The sequence below is a fragment of the Mytilus californianus genome, unplaced genomic scaffold (assembly GCF_021869535.1).
Source record: "Mytilus californianus isolate M0D057914Y unplaced genomic scaffold, xbMytCali1.0.p SCAF_2, whole genome shotgun sequence".
Lineage (NCBI taxonomy): Eukaryota > Metazoa > Mollusca > Bivalvia > Mytilida > Mytilidae > Mytilus > Mytilus californianus.
This window is the reverse complement of record NW_026262668.1, coordinates 106,456,216-106,476,348: the sequence shown is the minus strand read 5'-3', so window position 1 is coordinate 106,476,348 and position 20,133 is coordinate 106,456,216. Positions and strand designations below refer to the sequence as shown.

General features: G+C 31.3%; 1 protein-coding gene across 1 annotated transcript in view; it reads right to left on the bottom strand.

Moving 5' to 3' along the window:
- The window catches only part of LOC127728508 (ATP-dependent translocase ABCB1-like), a 61,429-nt gene that overhangs the window by 23,499 nt on the left and 17,797 nt on the right, over positions 1-20,133 (bottom strand). The window contains exons 4-15 of the mRNA XM_052235894.1: positions 18,824-19,090; positions 17,261-17,432; positions 16,458-16,582; positions 14,890-15,067; positions 12,621-12,845; positions 10,868-10,993; positions 9,844-10,047; positions 7,731-7,901; positions 7,161-7,322; positions 6,489-6,516; positions 3,338-3,501; positions 26-181 (exon numbers count right to left, since the gene is read on the bottom strand). Of these exons, the coding sequence (XP_052091854.1) occupies positions 26-181; positions 3,338-3,501; positions 6,489-6,516; positions 7,161-7,322; positions 7,731-7,901; positions 9,844-10,047; positions 10,868-10,993; positions 12,621-12,845; positions 14,890-15,067; positions 16,458-16,582; positions 17,261-17,432; positions 18,824-19,090 (1,978 nt within the window). The remainder of the gene's footprint in view (positions 1-25; positions 182-3,337; positions 3,502-6,488; positions 6,517-7,160; positions 7,323-7,730; positions 7,902-9,843; positions 10,048-10,867; positions 10,994-12,620; positions 12,846-14,889; positions 15,068-16,457; positions 16,583-17,260; positions 17,433-18,823; positions 19,091-20,133) is intronic.

Genomic DNA, 20,133 nt, shown 5'->3' with positions numbered 1-20,133 from the left:
TATCATAAATATTATTTCAACAAACCTTTAAAAATTCAGACAGAATAATGGCAAACATTGGCTGAAAGCCCCCAGCCAGGATAGATACAATAATTCCTATCACAATTAAATGCCATTCTGGTCCATTCATCTTTAAAATCTTCTTCATGGGAACGTTTGGTATATCTTCAGATTCATCTATCTGTAATAAAAATTTACAATGCAGGCAGGATTTTTCAAAGGATGCCAAGAAAACAATGCATGAATAAGTTTTATAAGACATGGACACTACCTGGTATGCACTCAATAGAAACATCTGTCAAAAAGCTATTATTGAAAAGCCTAACCATGCATGAATCAAGTCACTCAAGCATAGGATTTAGGTCATAGATAATTGAAATGTTTCAGATAGTAGAGTGGTAAGACAGTAGTAAATCTTCTCTTTGTACACATTTATACACACTTACTATATTTTAGAAATTTTACACAAAGGAGGATGCATGATAAGAGTCATTATTCAGCCCCTGAACTTTCTGAAATGTTAAAATTATTCAAGACTTTCAAAATTATGCTAATTTTATTGATAAATGAAAAGGTAAGTATAACAAGATAAATGAAAAGGTAAGTATAACAAGATAAATGAAAAGGTAAGTATAACAAGATAAATGAAAAGGTTAGTATAACAAGGACACTTTATTGCAGAATGCAGACTGTCACTATGATGTCACTGTGACTTTGAGATGAAGAACAGCAATAAAAGCGCTGTTCCTTTGCTCTATGTGTGTTTTTTTGTTTTTGTAACGGCTTGGCTCATTTTTAAATATTATGATAAAATCTCCAAATTAGGCTATTTTGACAATTTTTGCAGATTTGCACTAAATTCAAGAAGTTTAAAGATCTTTAAAGCATTAATGCAAATATGTGAGACAAAATTCAAAACTATAAATACTGATATCTGCCAGACTATTGGTAAATGTTTTTAACATCTGAATGACATCTTTTGATAGATAATGTTTTTTAATATTAGAATTCAATGAGTCAAAAAGTGGCACTATCATACCTTCTATGAAGATACCTAATGAGACAACATGGTACAGATAAATGAATGGTTTATATCTTCCTAAGTTAGGATTTCTCCATTTTTGCTAAGTATTTTCAAATATCCATATCTTTGAAACGAATATAGATTTGTAAATATAGATTTGTAAATAAAGTTTTGAAACATTTGCATATTGCTTATTTGGATGTCCAAGCAAAGTCCATATTTCTATACCCCAGTCAACCATTTGGGTTGTAAACAATATAACATGTAGATCATAATAAACTGTTATCACAGAGATATGTCTTGCCCTTTTGTAATTTTGATTATGCAAATGTTGAAATTAAAATAGCAATACTTCAACATGTTTCATAAGTCATGCAAATATTCAAAGTCAATGAACCATGACTAAGGTACATGGCTAAACAATCTCCATGTAAATGAGATGTGCCAAAGCTAATACAACTGCATACCAAATACCATTGACTTATTATAAGTCATTCCCTTTAAACAAACCTAAACACAAACATTAACTTGTAAACTATGTAAAAGTTTCAAAGTCAATGAACCATGAAGAGAGGGTGGAGCTATATAATCTCCATGGAAACGATACTTGCAAATGCCAATAAATTTGCATACCAAATATCATTGACTTAACATTAGCAGTTCATCTTAAACTGATCTAATCACAAACTAATGCATGTAAACTAAGCAAAAGTTTCTAAGTCGATAGACCACGACTGAGGGGGCGGGGCCAAATATTCTCCATGGTAATAAGATGTGCTAATGCTTATACAACTGAATACCAATTAACATTTGCCTACCCTAAATGGTTCCCCTTGAACTGATCTAATCACAAACTAATGCATGTAAACTAAGCAAAAGTTTCTAAGTCAACAGACCATGACTGAGGGGGCGGAGCCAAATAATCTCCATGAAAATGAGATATGCCAATGCTTATACAACTGCATACCAATTATCATTGACCTACCACTAGTGGTTCCCCATAAACTGACCTAATCACAAACTAATACATATAAAATAAGCAAAAGTTTCCAAATCAATAGACCATGACTGAGGAGGCAGGGCCAAATAATCTCCATGAAAATGAGATGTGCCAATGCTAATACAACTGCATACCAAATATGATTGACCTACCACTTGTAATTCACCATAAACTAGACCTAATCACAAACTAATACATTGTTGACGACGACGCCGCCGGCGGAAACAGCATACCTATGTCTTGCTTTTTGACTCTGTCAAGGTGAGACAAAAGCGTGAGGATAAAATTCTTTGATTGGTGGGTAGCAAGTATTTGAATAATTTCTCAGGACTAAATATACTCTATTTTGTACTAAATTAACACATCAAGCTGGAATTTAAAGTACAAACTCACAAAGAAACTATCTGCAGAAGGATATATCTATACCAAACTAAACAAAATCTAAGTCCAAGCCATCCCAGTCTAAGCAACTGATAACATTTTAAAGTTGTATATATGACCATCAATAAAGAAGGTTGTAAAGGGTTATTTTCTTACAAAGTTTTCAGCCTTTTTATTTCACATGTTTTCGTGTTTTGAAGTTTTATTTCTTGTTTTCTCGTGTTTGGTTCATTATGTGTGCCTCTTGTTTCCCCTTATTTTTTTCGTCTTTCTTTGGTACTCTTAATTTCTGGTGCTTGTCCCGCATTTGATTAAAAAGTAAACCGGGACTAATTCAAAGTCAGCCTGGATATTGTTTTAAATTATGTATTAATGAACTGGTTCCCAGGAAATTAATTGCTCTCTTGCAATTCTATTGTTTATGTATGGTATGTAATAAAGTCCATCAAATTACTATGAATAATATTTTTTCAAATCAGATGCAACTAGCGGACACTAAAAGGTGACCACAGGGTCTTCATGTCCATTAATAATGACTGCATGATCTCCAAGAACAGCTGAGAACTTCTAGTACTTTTTTCCTTAATATTTACAATTTAATTTCTTGTGCTTCATTTTTCCCGATATTTATTTTCCGTGCAACGTTTTTGCAATTTTAATTCACATGTTTACATGTTCAGACCCACCCTTTACCACCCCAAATAAAGAACAAACCAATAACCTCCCACACTTGAAGCATTTTACATTTAAGGGCCCATGAACACCAGGAATGAGTCAGGTCAGATTTTTTCCAAACTTTACAATTTCTTTTATATAAACACGAAACACAAACTTTCTTTTTATATTTGTTTGTCCACCAGCACCAAGTTTATCATACAAATATGAATGTTTTTACAGACAATACAACATAATAATAAAACTTTTTATAATACCTTTTCATCTTCTTTATCGCTATGAGTGCTGATAACAGAAACTTGATGCTGAGGCTTGTGTTTCCTTAACGATGATGTGCTGAATGTCCTTGGGCGTATCAATGAATCTTTTTCCCCAATATCCTCTTCATTTGCAAAGAATTCATGTTCTAACCCTTCAACAACTGTGAAAATAATCAACATTTCAACTTATCTGTGTTAATAAATGATAAGGATCTGAATATTGCAGAGTTTCAACAACAAAAGTAACAGAATTACAGCAAAAGAAAAGTGGTTTCATAAGATACTATGTATGCATTAATAATGAAAGAATGTAATTAAGAATGGAAACATTAGCTTTACAAAGATATTTCCAATGAATATTTTACAAGAAACAGAGGTTCTAAAAAATATAAAAAATGAAGAAGTTTATTATATTTTGAGAAATTTCTGAGTGTGAATGATGCAAAAAAAAAATGGTCAACCTAAACAAAATTCAAATTAGACCTGAAAAAAAACTCATCATACAGTAACATCAAATGTTAACATCATCAGAAATGGTGGACAATGGAGAATAAGATTTTTATCCCTATGAAATGTTTATGTCCAAGCAGGGAAACACAAAAAGTGGCATATGGAATCTTAGATCGTCAAAACTTATTTCACAACTGTACATAAAAAAATAATTTGTTTTTCTTATATGGATTTTTTTCAAAGTTTGTTATCTAGTGTTATGTTGTTACAGCAGTGTTTAAATTTTGCTTAATTCAGACTGCTTGTTTTCTCTTATGAATTTTTTCACATTTGATATCCCTTGGACATTTTGAGCTTGCAATACCATATGAAATTTGCTCATTATTGAAGGCCATACTGTGACCTGTAGTTGTTTACATCCTTATACTTTTGTCCTTGATGGATAGTTGTCTTATTAGCAATAGTACCACAGTTCCTGATTTTTAATGTTTACAGTAACAAAGGCCATATAAAAATAAAAAGTTGTGGTATGATTGTCAATGAGATAGCAACCATCAGAGACCAAATGTAAGCAACTATAGGTCACCGTACTGCCTTCAACAATGATCAAAATTGGTTTGTTAACTTGTAATTAGGTATGCCCTGAAGATTATTCAGACAAAGTTTGATTTTATGAAAATTAACAACTACGAATGAAAGGTGATAAAAAGAGTCCTTATTTGGTCTTTGAGCAAAGTAAGCTTAAAATGCAATACATACATATTTCTTTTCATCTGACATTTCAAGGTCATTGATGAAACATTCAAATTTTTTCCCATAAATGCATATAACCTAACCATCATGCATCCTTTTACCGGCCATAATAAGACACAAAAACTAAAAGTATTAGATAAAATTAAACTGGTCAGCATTTGTCATTAAAAGACTTTTTCTTATGTACAAACTGTTATGATAGTATCAGCTGCATTACATAAAAATAACCTCAAAATTACAGAAAATTTCTAGTAAATTCAATAGCTTTGTGAAAATTAATTAAATTTCATTATAGATATGGTATAAAAATAATAAATGATATCATTCTCTCTAAGGGAAATATTAGTGTTCCAAACAATATCTCATGTAAATTTATCTAGTGCTACATTTTGTGACAATAATAAGCTAAGTGACAAACATTTAATCATGCAAACACGTATCAATAACCTCAGACAACATACTAATATTTCATTCCAACATACTCTCAGTATTAAACAAATCAAAAATACATTTCATGCAACTGATCTGCCCTTCTGTGTTTTATTAAGAAGATGTTTTGTAGTAATTCCAGTTTTCTTAAAATGGCTTGAGTAGCTTATAGTCATTTTAAAAACATGTGCACTATCCAATATATTAATTAATCTACAAATAATGCTTAACAGGCAAGTAGAAACAGCAATGTGTTTTTTAATTTTACACTTGGATACAGTGCCTACAAATTTTCGAAAATATCAAAAGCCATCATTTAAAAAAAGTTGAAAATACAGTATTTCATTTTTTATCAAATAGAAATTAAGTCAAAAATAATCTGACACCTAATACAATAAAAAAAATATATAGTTACATGCTAGGACTTCTAAAGACATTCATTTAAAGCAAAAAATAGGAGACAAATCTTACTGTTGTAACTTACCACCAATTAAGGATGCACCAAGTGATAATGAATGTAATTCATTATTACTTAGATACTTTTTCTCCAGTCCAACAAATTCTGTTATCAAAAAAGTTAATATATGTTATGTTTAATAATTTATCAAAAGGCTGATACATTTTTAATGTGAACCTACTGTTTTGTATGCTTCTATTAAACTGATCTGGTTTCAAAATATTTTATCCAACTGTTATAGGAAGACTGCAGCAAATGAGCAATTTTAAATGTGCAAGTGTAATATAAAAGGTACTTACATAAAGGTTATCTGTGAAATTTTTAATTTAATTTGGCTGTGAATTGTCAGCAGTATTCTAATAATAGTCCTATAAGGAGGGAGATCCATATCATATTATTGCTCTTAAGATTGTATTGTTATTTCTAATTAATTCCTCAGTTTGATTTACCAGTAATTGAACTGTGTTATCATTCAAATTAAATTTCAGACAATAAATTTATTTCAACTATAAATGACAATTTAAAAATCCATTTATGACCCTATTTATAATAACAACTTACATTTGTATACTGAACTATAAACTAAGCCATGTATTGCAGTCATAGACAGAAGCAAGAAATTTGTAAGTAAACTTTCCTATTGCACATGCACTGCTAACAATTACCAGAGTTTTGATCTCGCAATTATCTTACCAATTGATCAGCCTGATTAGATTTATGAACTTTGGTTGGTTAAAGTTTTTATCTGACTGCAAAAGCAGTCCACCAACACTCCTAGTCAAGTTACAGTAATATGTCTATTTCTAGCAATGCTATGGACATTTAAACTGGAACTTAACATCAAAGCCTAACTTCAACATGAAATTAAACCACAAAATGTTAAAATGGGCTTTATGCTTATCATATTTTGAATTAGAATAAAAATAATTATAAATTGACTTTCAGTATGAAAACAATTTATGTTTGAAACATGACTGAATTCATATAAAAGTGACACATACAAGTGAGCAGATTTTAAAATGTAAACTTATAAAATTAAATATAATTCATATCTCATACCTTCCTCTGATTCGTCAAGGTGCTTGGCCTGTAAAAAAATTGAATCAAACATGAGTTCAAAATTACTTATATATAAACACTTCTAAACAGAAATACTAAATGCATTTATTTTACATACATTAACATCTATGTAAAGTATATCTTGTAGCAAATTATCCTTTTGGGAAAATCTTGGCTCAAATCAAAACATTAATAAAACAAACTCAAAATGAGGCTATTTTAGCAGTTGTTGCAGTTCTGCAGTAAATTCAAGAAGTTTGGACTTTGGAGCCCTAATGCAAATATGTAAGACAAAATTCATAAATGTATGTACTGATGTCTGAAAGACTAATGTCTTATAAACATCTGAAGAATGTTATTTTGTATACTTTTTTTTATTTTTAAATTCAAGGGAACAAAAAAGTGGCCTTATTATACCTTCTCCTTTGAAAGATAACTATCTTAGACTAATAGATTATGTGTTTCTCTTTTAATGTCTCTTTATCCCACAATATTGACCATAATGATATTGCATGGAGCAAATTAAGTTGAAAGAAACATGAACCTTTGTTTACCAACAGTTAATTTTTTGGTCATCACTGATTTGAATTTGCAACAAAATTTTGAGTGCCAATATTTTGTAAAACTATCATCAATAACCTGCTAAGAGACATAAACTTAAAAATAAGTTACCTGTAACATAACAAGCTGATGATACAATCCTTTTTTCTCCATCAATTCCTCATGGGTTCCACTCTCCTTTATAACTCCTTTGTCTATTGCATAAATCACATCAGCATTCCTTATAGTGGACAGTCGATGGGCAATCACAATGGTGGTCCTGCCTTCCTGAGCCTTCAAAATATAAAAAAATGATATAGGTTTTCCAGACAGTATACAAACATTACTTATACATGTTTATCCATAAAAAAACTTCTATATAATACTTATCTTGCAGGTTAGCATTATTAACATGTAACAAATGTCTACCCCTGTTGTTGGTTAGCTACCCAACTATTGCTATTGACTTAAGATATTCCTGTCTAACCCAACCTCCTGCCAGGTGAGACAGCTTACACACACCTTTTCATGTGATACTTGAACAATTTAAATTCTTTGGAGTAGCAGAAAAAAAAAACACCAGCAAGAATACATTACTTGGCAAAATCAGACATTCTCTGGCAAACATTCCTATTATTTTGTAAAATGACAATGAAATCTTAGGACCTTACAATTTTAGAAATCATGTTATTATGCTATAACCTTTTCTAATGCTTTTTGTACAATCCCTTCACTCTCATTGTCTAGAGCTGATGTAGCTTCATCCAGGAGAAGGATTTTAGGATTTCGTACTAACGCCCTTGCTATGGCTATCCTCTGTTTCTGACCACCACTTAACTGGGCACCTCGATCTCCCACTAAGGTTTCATACCCCTGAAAATAGACAAAAGTGATACTGACAAAGAAAAGCGTCGCTTAAAATATATCATTTCTTGTAACTAATTTATTGCAACAATTATAATGCCATTTAGCAAATTATTTTATTAAGTTTAGAAAAACTATGTAAATTTTCTTCAAAACCCCTTTACACTCTTATAAGCAAGCAAATAAATGTCATACTTTTTTTAAAATCTTTTTTAATATTGGCTGTTATCATAACTATCATAAATAACTCATTTTGAGAGCCAGTGCATAGCATATAATATCTAAATAATATTTAAGTGCTATGAAATACCCATTCCTCCATCCAATTCCTTCCTGGTATATCATAAATGAATAACAGTAAATCAATGCATTGACCTTCTTACATCCTCCATCAAGGGTTGATTACAACCAAAAAATACAGCGGCCTTATAGAAAATAAAGCAATACAAATTATATTATCATGCATATATAAAACAATAGCAAGTTTGGTCAAACCAACCCAAGTTTATCAAGCTCATAAAAATCATAAGACAATCGTTATGAACCAAAGCAATGTAAATATGCATGAATTGAAAATGACTATTGATAGTGTAATACAAGAGTGCACACGCTGAAATGTCTCGCCTTCTTTACTAATCATTGATATTATGTTGATAGTCCTAAATATAAAGCTTTATTACAACTGTCACATAAACTTAACATTAACCAAGTAAACTAAACATTGACCAATGAACCATGAAAATGAGGTCAAGTTCAGATGAACCATGCTTGGCAGGCATGTACAGCTAACAATTCTTCCATACAACAAATATAGTTGACCTATTGCTTATAGTTTAAGAAAAACAGACGAAAACACAAAAACTTAACACTGAGCAATGAACCTTGAAAATGAGGTCAAGGTCAAATAAAACCTGCGTGACTGACATATAGATCATAAAATATTTCCATACACCAAATATAGTTGAACTATTGCATATAGTATTAGAAAAAAAGACCAAAACTCAAAAACTTAACTTTGACCACTGAACCATGAAAATGAGGTCAAGGTAAGATGACACCTGCCAGCTAGACATGTACACCTTACAATCATTCCATACACCAAATATAGCTGACCTATTGCATGCAGTATTAGAAAAAAAGACCAAAACTCAAAAACTTAACTTTGACCACTGAACCATGAAAATGAGGTCAAGGTCAGATGACACCTGCCAGCTAGACATGTACACCTTACAATCATTCCATACACCAAATATAGTAGACCTATTGCATACAGTATAAGAAAAACAGACCAAAACACAAAAACTTAACTATAACCACTGAACCATAAAAATGAGGTCAAGGTCAGATGACACCTGCCAGTTGGACATGTACACCTTACAGTCCTTCCATACACCGAATATACTAGACCTATTGCTTATAGTATCTGAGATATGGACTTGACCACGAAAACTTAACCTTGTTCACTGATCCATGAAATGAGGTCGAGGTCAAGTGAAAACTGTCTGACGGGCATGAGGACCTTGCAAGGTACGCACATACCAAATATAGTAATCCTATTACTTATAATAAGAGAGAATTTAACATTACAAAAAATCTGAACTTTTTTTTCAAGTAGTCACTGAACCATGAAAATGAGGTCAAGGACATTGGACATGTGACTGACGGAAACTTCGTTACATGAGGCATCCATATACAAAGTATGAAGCATCCAGGTCTTCCATCTTCTAAAATATAAAGCTTTTAAGAAGTTAGCTAACGCCGCCGCCGCCGCCGGATCGCTATCCCTATGTCAAGCTTTCTGCGACAAAAGTCGCAGGCTCGACAAAAATCATTTTTATCTAAAAAAAAAAATTGCCAAATAATAATTTCAAATCATATCAACCAGCAAAGCTTTCTTGCCCTTCAATACTAGAAGTATTTACCCATGTGTGTTAGATTCTTCAGTGCTTACCTTAGGTAGCTGTTTGATAAAGTCATGAGCATTGGCCATCTTGGCAGCCTGTTCTATCTCTGCTTGTGTCACATTTATTCTACCATATCTTATATTATCGGCAATTGTTGTGGCAAAGAGAACTGGTTCCTGACTGACTACACCCATCTGTTTTCGTAACCAGTTCACATTTAAATCTTTGATATTCACATTATCCAGAAAAATCTGTAACAATATTACTTAATATCTTCAGTCAGCTTAAGGTTAAGAATTCCTGACATTTGATATGTATTACAGTGTATACCGGTACACTTAAAACAAAAATGTGAGATCTATTGTATAACATTTTTAACATAAATATATTCATGAAGAAATTTGTTTATATTTGTTATATCATAAAATCATAAGTGAAATTATTATCCTCAAGATTTGTAAGTAAATAAATATTGAAAATAATGTTCAAGTCTGAAAAATGATACTAATTTTGAGCAATACTGTTGTCTGAACAAGCTGTTTTAACATGTTACAAAATATTTTAAACATATTACACTGTTAGAAGTAGAGTTACACCAAAGAATGTAACTCTACTTCTAACAGTGTATTTAAAATAAACCACACCCACTGACCATGTGTTTAAAATAAAACAGGCCCACTGACCTAATATCAAATATACACACTTCCAGAGTGTTCGCTTTTAACCAATGATATTCCTAGAAATAGGAGGTAAGATAAATATTTGTATACATCATATTCTATCTACAAGGCTATGTCTAAAATTCTGAACTCTCTAAATTGTACCACCATAATAACTATTATTAAATGATACGAGCAAATTAGCCCTAATACGGATAAATCAGCATGCGCAATACTGATGACGTTGCCCTGTCGATATAAATCAAGAGTTAATATTGCTTTTTCAGACGTGAGAAACTGTTGATGACTTTATTTTTCACATTTTGATATGAATTTTTCACAGAATTTCAAACTATTATTAATGACTGGATGTTTTATAACAGAATTCACGTTTGAGATGTCAAGTGTTTACCTCCCCTTGTTCTGGATTGTAAAATCTCTGTAACAATTGAATTCCTGTGCTCTTCCCACATCCACTGGATCCCACCAATGCAACAGTTTGACCTTTTTTAACTTCTAGTGACAACCCTTTCAAAATCTGAAATTACAAATTACACTTTGTATATTATGTATGTGTTATTATCAAACAAAATGTGAATACTAATGGCATTCACTATTTTTTTCTAGTCTGATAAAATAAAACATAACTTTATATCTAAAAAAAAGTTGATATAAATAAAACAATGTGTTGATGTCAAGTTTTCAGATAACAACCAATAATTTGATTTCTGACAGGATGGAAATCTTGTCAATGTCAGGTCATATTATTCTTCCCATTTTCTTAACATGGAAGGCTATAAACATTTTGATTTCCCCAAATGAAGGTAGAATAGAGCTTTGCTTTTATATTCTAGCTACATGTACTATTTTTTTTACACAGTAAAATAAGTACAAAAATTATGGAAAAAATAAAAGCAAGAAAAAAGCTTATGAGCTAATCATCAGTATACAATAAGAAATAAGGAGAGATATGACAATTATTCTAGAGTAAAATTCAGTGCATGCAAAAAACAGTGAAAATTCTAACCCTTAAAAAAGTTAAGATGCACTAAAACCCCCATGGGGATTTCCAAAAGTTGGCAAACAGGAAACTTTTTTCTACCTTTTGGTTAATATTGTCGCACACTAAAAATGGGGGCGCATTGCATTTGCGCCAATTTTTACAAAATCCAATCTTTCATTTGCGCCACAAGGTTATATTTCATTTGCATCAAAAAATAAAAACTACATTTGCGCCATTTTACAGGTAACATATAACGGAAAAGTTTAAAATATTCATTGCTACATTGTGAATAAGATTTTTTTTAAGTATTCCCCCTGGGTAACTAAGTAAGTTCATACTCATTTTTTTTATTTAAAACTGAGAGCCACTTAGGTTTGAAATTATATAGTGTTCACATGTTTTAGGTGTCAAGATGGACATTGTCAATTTTGAGTTAGTTTCCGTTAGTTTTCTCAGAATTGGATTGTTTCATATTTTTCATGTTGGGGCCGTTTATAGCCGACTATACATTATGTGTTTTTGAAGGCTGTATGGTTGTCTATGATGGCTTTCTAACACTTCATTTGAACTTTGGTGGATAGTTGTCTCATTGGCAATCATACCACATCTCCTTATTTGTATATAGAGGAAATAAGTCTGTATTTTTTTATGACCACACATATAGGTTATCCAGGGTAAATGAGTACATCCGAGCCGTTGCTTACAAGTCTTGTGTCAGAACAAACTTCTGGTTTAACTCCAGTGTATAGTGCTTTCTTTTAGTTTTTATGATCTCGTTAATTTATAACAGAACTGTGTTTTAACATTATTATGAAAAGTCTTATTAAGAAAGACGTATCAGTGTATAGTGCTTTCATTATGGTTATGATGACTGATTGCAATCAAAAACTGTATTTTCAAGTTATTATTAAAAGTCTCTTTTGAATAAAACTATTTTTTATACTATTTACCTGTATTTACCTGTATTATTGGCGCAAATATTTTTTTTTATTTTGGCGCAAATTAAATATGGTTTGTGGCGCAAATGAAAGATTATTTTGGCGCAAATGAAATGCCAATATTTAGTCCTCACAAAGCAATGGGTCAAAACACATGATATCCAGATAATTCCTGTGACTTTTCTTTAAAGCAATTTCCATTTTTCAAAATAAGTATACTATACCTGTACATCTGGTCTAGCTGGATATGTAAAATATAGGTCTTTGAATGAAATATTTCCTTCCACCTTCTCCAGTTTGTCCCCCTCTTTTGAGGAGAAATCAATTTCTGATTTCTGTTCAATAATCTCATACACCTTCTCTGCTGCTCCTCTGGCATTACCTATCACCTCTAACATTGGAAAGGCCTGGCCCAATGACATTGCACCGATCATCACTCCCATAAATATCTAAAACATTTAAACAAGGTTTATTTGCTTATCAGAAATCAGTGTATTTGCAGTGTAACATGCAGCTGTATCAATTTAAGTCAATCAAACAAGAAACAGAAATTAAATTTCTGCCATACCATATTTTATTCTTAGTTCAATTGAAATATGAAATGTCACTTTAAACTGATGAGGAGCTTACTTTTTGAAGTATCAAATTTTTTGCATTCTGCAGGCCATTTTTGCAGGGTTTTTTTTGTAGTGATTTATGTGTAGACTGATCAACTTAAATATAGGGGAAAACAAGCAGCTCTAAAGAGCTTGTGTCACTCACCTAGGTCTATGTGTATCTTCAACAATGGACACTCTCCAACATTTTGGACTAGAATAGAGTTCATGACAAAAATCTTTTTTTTGTTGATTCAGTATTGCTGTTTTTTTTTCTGTTTACATTTTCTCTCTATCTCCTTTAGTTTTTGGCCAAAACACAAAAAAAAGAGTAAGTAAAGACTTTCAAATTTGACTTATTTGTAGATCTTGTCTTGCTGATCATTTTTGCTATTTAAAGGGTTTATATTTTATAGTTTTCAAGATAATAGGCAAAAATGTAAAATATTGGTAAAAATCATCATTAAAGAGCAAGAACTTTTGCTATTTAATGTGGCTATATATCTATAATAGTTTTCAAGATAAAAGCAGAACACTAAAAATGGGTAAAAATTGTCATTAAAAGAAGGAGTGAACTGACGATTTCGGCAGGTAGCCTTATTTGTAGATTTGTCTTGCTGATTATTTTTTCTTATAAAAGTTTCGATCTATCTATTATAATTTTTCAGATATAAGGCAAAAACACAAAAAATTGGTAACAACTCCAATAAGGGGTCATCAGACATTTTCAACCATGTTTAACTTATTTGTAGATCTTGTCCTGCTGATTGTTTTTGCTCATCTAATTTTATATATATATCTGTTATAGTTTTTCAGATATAAGGTAAAAACACAAAAAAATGGTAAAAATCCTCATTAAAGGGAAATAACTCCATTAAGGGGTTGTTAAGACAATTTCAACCTTGTTTGACTTATTTGTAGATCTTTGTCTTGCTGATAGTTTTTACTTATTTGACACATTTCTTCAAACTAGATACCCTTATCATGATTGTGGCCAAGTTTGGTTAAATTTGGCCAAGTTGTTTCAGAGTAAAAAGATTTTTTAAAAGTTAAAGACAACAGACAATGACGGACTGAGGATGTTTAGTGATGAGAAAAGCTCACTAAAGGGCATGGAGAGCTATTAAAAACATTATAGTGAATTCATAAAATAAAGGCTCAATTTATCTGTAATTGCTCTAATATCAACTAAGAAGAAAATGAAAGGAAAATGTATCAAAAATCTCCTTATAATACCTAAATACCCAACATTATGCAGATTCAAAATGTGATATAATTCTTGAAAGAACATATTACAGAATTGATCCAAATATACCTTGTAAATGCAAGGAGAATGCTGAATTTTGGTGTTTATTTTCAAGGACCTTTTTATGTTGGTTGGAGGAAGTCAATACTGGATACACTTCCTAAGAATATCTGTAGCCAAGCTTAGTTCCAATTGGCTCAGTAGTTTCAGATGATGTTGATATTTTCTTTTAAGATCCTATGTAAAACCATGTTTGATAAATGTGGTCATCTTAGGTTTCATGTTGTATCACTGGCTATAAATTTGGAAGTAAACAATACATGAAACTGCCAGACAAATTATTTCTTGATTTAAAAAAAAAAGAAGATTTTCTATAAAAGTAACAGAAAGCACTTGGGGCTGCTTTTAATATAGAACTACCAAAGGATCTTCTAGGCTTTAGGTCTAAATAGAATGTGAATTTGCAGATAAAATGATATCAGGTTATGAGCTTGATGCAACAGTTTTATTTTTCATAAAGGGGGCAATGTTCACTGGTTAGCCAAGCGTTAGACAGAATTTGAGAAAACATCTCTAGGGATAAATGTAGTAGAGCGTTTTTTAATTGGCACTATAATTCAAGAGAGAAAGAGTGCATGAAAGTTGTCTTACCGTTAAAGTCTTTCCTGGTTCAAATCCTGCTTCTCCATTTCGTATTAAATATATTCCATACCAAAATGCAACAGCAAAAGCTGAGTATATGAAGAACCAGAACACAGAAAGCCCTAGACCAGTAGCTATTCCTTTCCTATATGCTTGACGATTTGCATGTTTCAGGTTTTCATTGTATCTAAAAACCAAGATTAGTCATATAAAGTAGTTTTTATTCCTTCATCATTTTCAACCAACAACCATAAACTTGTTAAACAAACCTAAATTTGCAAAATAAAACCTTTTAATGGTGACTTTATTTAAGCTAGTACCAGTCCGAGAGAATAGAAAATAGAAATTCTTTATTCATTGCTGAATCATGAATTATCAGAAATTATAATAATAAGAATATATCCATCAGTTTGTTTTCATGCTACAATTTGTACAAAATTCTCAAATTTTGCAAGGATTATATCGTGAAAAGAAATCAATATGTAAAACTGAAAGAAAACTAAATAATTCAGAAAAAAGAGGGTAAATTTTTATAACATAGTCATAGTAGAATATATTGGATAATCTATCATTAGATTAATAAACCATCAGAGTAATGTCCTTTAATACGTCAAATAACAAAAATAATAATTAAAATGTATTCATTAACAGTCTTTATGTAGAAATAAGAAGATGTGGTATGAGTGCCAATGAGACAACTCTCCATCCATGTCACAATGTGTAAAAAGTAAACAGTTATAGGTAAAAGTACGGCCTTCAACACGGAGCCTTGGCTCACACCGAACAGCAAGCTGCCTGTTCCAAGTCAGGATGTAATTAAGTGGTTTTCAGTGTTTTCTGTCTGTCATATTTGTTATTTGTTTAAAGTTTTGTCATAAATCAGACCGTTATTCTCATTTGAATTATTTCACATTTTGTCATGTCAGGCCCTTTTATGGTATGGGTTTTGCTTATTGTTGAAGGCCATAAAGTAACCAATAACATGTCATTTAGACTCTAGGGGATAGTTGTCTCATTGGCTATCAAAAAACATCTCCTTATTTTTATGTTTAAAAGTTTTTTTGTGTATTTGTAAAAATATGCTATCCATTTGTATTAATACTGTAAATTCAGAAATTATTGCGAGGTTTTTATTTATGCGAATAATGCGACTGGGTGAGTATCGCAATAATAAGAACTCGCATTATGATAACTGAAACATGGACCTGTATGAATAAATCGTTATAATTAAATTTGCATTTTTGTCCATTCTTGAAAAATCGCAATAATAAATGCACGCAATAATTTCTGAATTTACAGTATATGATTTTTTCTGCCTTTTTCAGTATAGGGAAATGGTAAGAGTTTTATCAATATACAATATAAAGAAGATACTTTCCAATAATATGACAACATTAACAAACACACCCTTGATCATGTATGCATACACCTGTAATGTTTATCAATCAAATCACAATTCCTTGGTCTGGGTAATATTAATGATCGAAATAAAACCTAACCTTTAAACTTTTCTTTTCCATCTAAAAAATGTATGATAGAAAAATTCATTGATAAAAACAATTGCATAAGTATCATACCTTTCACATTCTTTTGTCTGCCCATTGAAAGCCATGACAGTTCTTATTGACAGAAATACTTCCTCAGCCACAGCACCAGCACTGGCATAACTCTGGGCTTCTCTCCGTGATATGGTTTGTAACCACTGAAAGAGTAACAATAGATTTAATTTCAATGCAAAATTAACAAGAAAAAACTGTCAGCACAGCTCATAAATTCATACTCTACTTTATTTGTACAGATAAACCAAGATTAATGTTTCGTTAGTGGAAACTCAAAAGTTGTTTGCATGAAAAACTAAAATAAGAGGTATACATTGCAGTTAGGTACTGAGGATCATGTGAAAGTTTCTTTAAAAGAGCAGTTAGGTACTGAGGGTCCTTTGAAAGTTTCTTTGAAAGAACAGTTGCATATTCTAAGTTTGAGGTTTGAAATGCTATAAACCAGAATAATATCTTGTACCAGGTTTCCAAATTACAACACTAGCTAGTGCCATGCATATTTCATACTGAGCCAGCTATACAGGGTTATATGGCTAGTTTTTTAACTAAACAATAGCTGGCATTTTATTCAAGGTTCTCAAACTCACATTTTTCTGCTTCCAACTGATAACAATCTTTTGTTATGCAACCAGTACCTGCTTTCACTGAAGACCAACTCATATATTTTATAAAATGTGACCTTCATCACATGGAGCATATGTTCTAGCATTTATTAATTTCATCACCCAGTTTTCTTATTTTGAAAACATACCAACAAATAGTATTAAGTTTTAATGAATGTGTAATAAATTTCAAATGAGATATATCTCTAAAAAAATTACCCTTGTCATAAATGCTCCAACTACTACAAGTACAGGACAAAATGCTACAGAAGCCAATGATAATTTCCATCCACTTATGAAGGCAATGATAAAAGCAACAATAAATGTAGTAACCCACTGGATCATTGTGGCCACTTTGTCTCCCATACCATCAAGGATTACATGCATATCTCTGTAATATAAAACAACAGAAAATAAATTAATAAGAAACTGGATAATTGTAAGAACTTTGTCTCCCATACCATCAAGGATTACATGTTTATCTCTGTAATATAAAACAAAAGGAAAATATTTTTTTCATTTTATCACCTTGTACTTTTTGTACATGACTGTGTTTCTTTTCAGCAGTTTGTTAAAATTTCTGACCAGATGAACAGTTTAATTTGATAAAACAATGTGCAATTGGGTCCAAATTTTGAGTACACTGCAATAGGTAGAGAGCAACGCTTACAATCAAGTAACAGCATTACATTTCACAGTAAAATACTGTCAATGAAAAAATTTCCTAATCAAAGTGAGGTATCTTACACCATGAAATTGTGAGAGTGTTTTTGGTATCTTTGAAATATTGTTCTTGAAAAGTATGTGTATAAACCTGAAATGCTGCATTAAATAATTCCCATTTACAGTACACAAGCATGAAGCATACACCTTTTTACATTTATAACTGAAAATATTTTGTAAGGCAAGTATTTTATATATCAAATAAACAGATATTTTATCATAAGCTAATTTCGAAATTTACATTTATAAATGATTAAAGTCAAATATGTTAATTGAACCATAATATACTGTATAACTATATATAATACTGACAATCATTTACAATATATGTTTGTTATTATCAATAAAATAAAACATTTTGATGATATAATTGTGAAATTATTAATTTTTATAACCTCCCTTTCATGAGACAAAATTTCATGACAATCCATCCATGAAATATTGTCTCAATATACACAATAAATAACCTTGAATAACCTCCCTTCATCAAGAAAAAATTCCCTAACTAATTATCTATGATATATTGCCCTATATACAGACAAATTTCATAAGGAAACATGTCATAAATTTTTTTTAAGTAACTGTAAATTCAGAAATTATTGCGTGCATTTATTATTGCGATTTGTGAAGAATGGACAAAAATGCGAGATTAATTATTGCAATTTCAGGAAAATGTGCATTAATATATATGGATCAGATATCAAGATGTGAGTTCTTATTATTGCAATGCTCACCCAGTTGCATTATTTGCAACAATAAAAACCTCACAATAATTTCTGAAATTACAGTACCAATGTTGACATTTCATAATTCATATAAGAAAACTCCATGCAGACTTCCCCTGATAAATTAGACTCTTATCATTGTTACTGCTTTAGAATTTTTGACAGCATATGGTCTAATTTTGCATAGAAAAACCCTAAAGGCCATTTCATAGAAACTTTCAATGTTTATACATATCATTTCAGGAATAATCAATTGGCATGGACATAAAGCATATCTGACCAAAGTAGAATTTCACACCTAAGATGTAAACACAGTTAAACATTTAAAGCTTACTCTGAAAATCTTGTTGACAACTCTCCACTTTCATGAGTATCAAACCAACCGATTTCTTGTCTCATCACTGATTCAAAATATAAGCGTCTTATCCTCTTTATCTGCCTTTCAGCTGCAAGTGTCCACAACATTACAGCAAAGAACCCAGTGACAATGGCACCTACTCCAACCATGCTGAACAAAAAGGCATATTCTACTGCTGTGTCATAAACATTTGCATATTTTTCAAGTGAAGCTATTTCTGGATTGGTAATATTAGACGTCAAACTGAAAAAAAAAGAATTTCTTTTGAAAGGAATCATTCTTTGCACTGTACATGTACTTCTCAGCACTGAAGGTATAAAATCATAAAATATAACCAGCAAACAACACAAATAAGCCACTGTTATGGTTTCTTAATGCAGCACCAGCTCAATACAGTTGGATTCATTATGTTGAAAGCAATTTTGTTTATCCTTTAAAGCAAACTATAAATGATAAAAGGCTCCAAGGATCCTGGATCCCTCAACTGGCAAAATATAAAAAAAAATTGATGAGGTCAGAATATCTATTTCCAATATAAAGGTGGCTAGATTATTTACTTTCACTCAGACCAGGGCCAGAATATTTATTTTCTGCTCATCCACAATTTGACACAGAAACTGCCTCTCCTCAACCCCTAAAGTAATTTAACTTTTGTGATATACATACAAACAAATAGAACAATCAAAATGAAGTCTAGTAAGTATATTCTATTAATATCAAAATATTAATAGCCTTACAATCAAGGGTGGATCCAGGGTCCAAGGAAAGAGGGGTGTTATAGTCATTTCTGGTAAAATATCTGGCGTGCTTAGCGAAAAATTTTTTTTGGGAAGGTTTCATAAAAAATAAATATTTTTTTTCAGGTCAAAAGGAGGGTGGACCTACACTATGACCTCCAAATTAACCACTGACAATACTTCTGGAAAAAAATTCAATTTTATAAATTTTATGCGTCCGACAATATAAACATAAGGAAATGTGGTATGATTGCCAATGAGACAACTATCAACCACAGTTGAAGTGGATGTAAGCAATTATAGACAACCGTATGGCCTTCTATAATGAGAAAAACCCATCCATATAGTCAGCTATAAAAGGCCTTGACATGAAAAATATGAAACAATTCAATTGAGAAAACTAACTGCCTAACTTATAACAAAACAATTTATGAAAAAAAAATATGACAGACATGAACCAACGACAACCAATGAACTACAGGCTCCTGACTTGGGACATATAGAATGTTGCGGGGTTGAACATGTTTGCAGACATCCAACCCTCCCCTA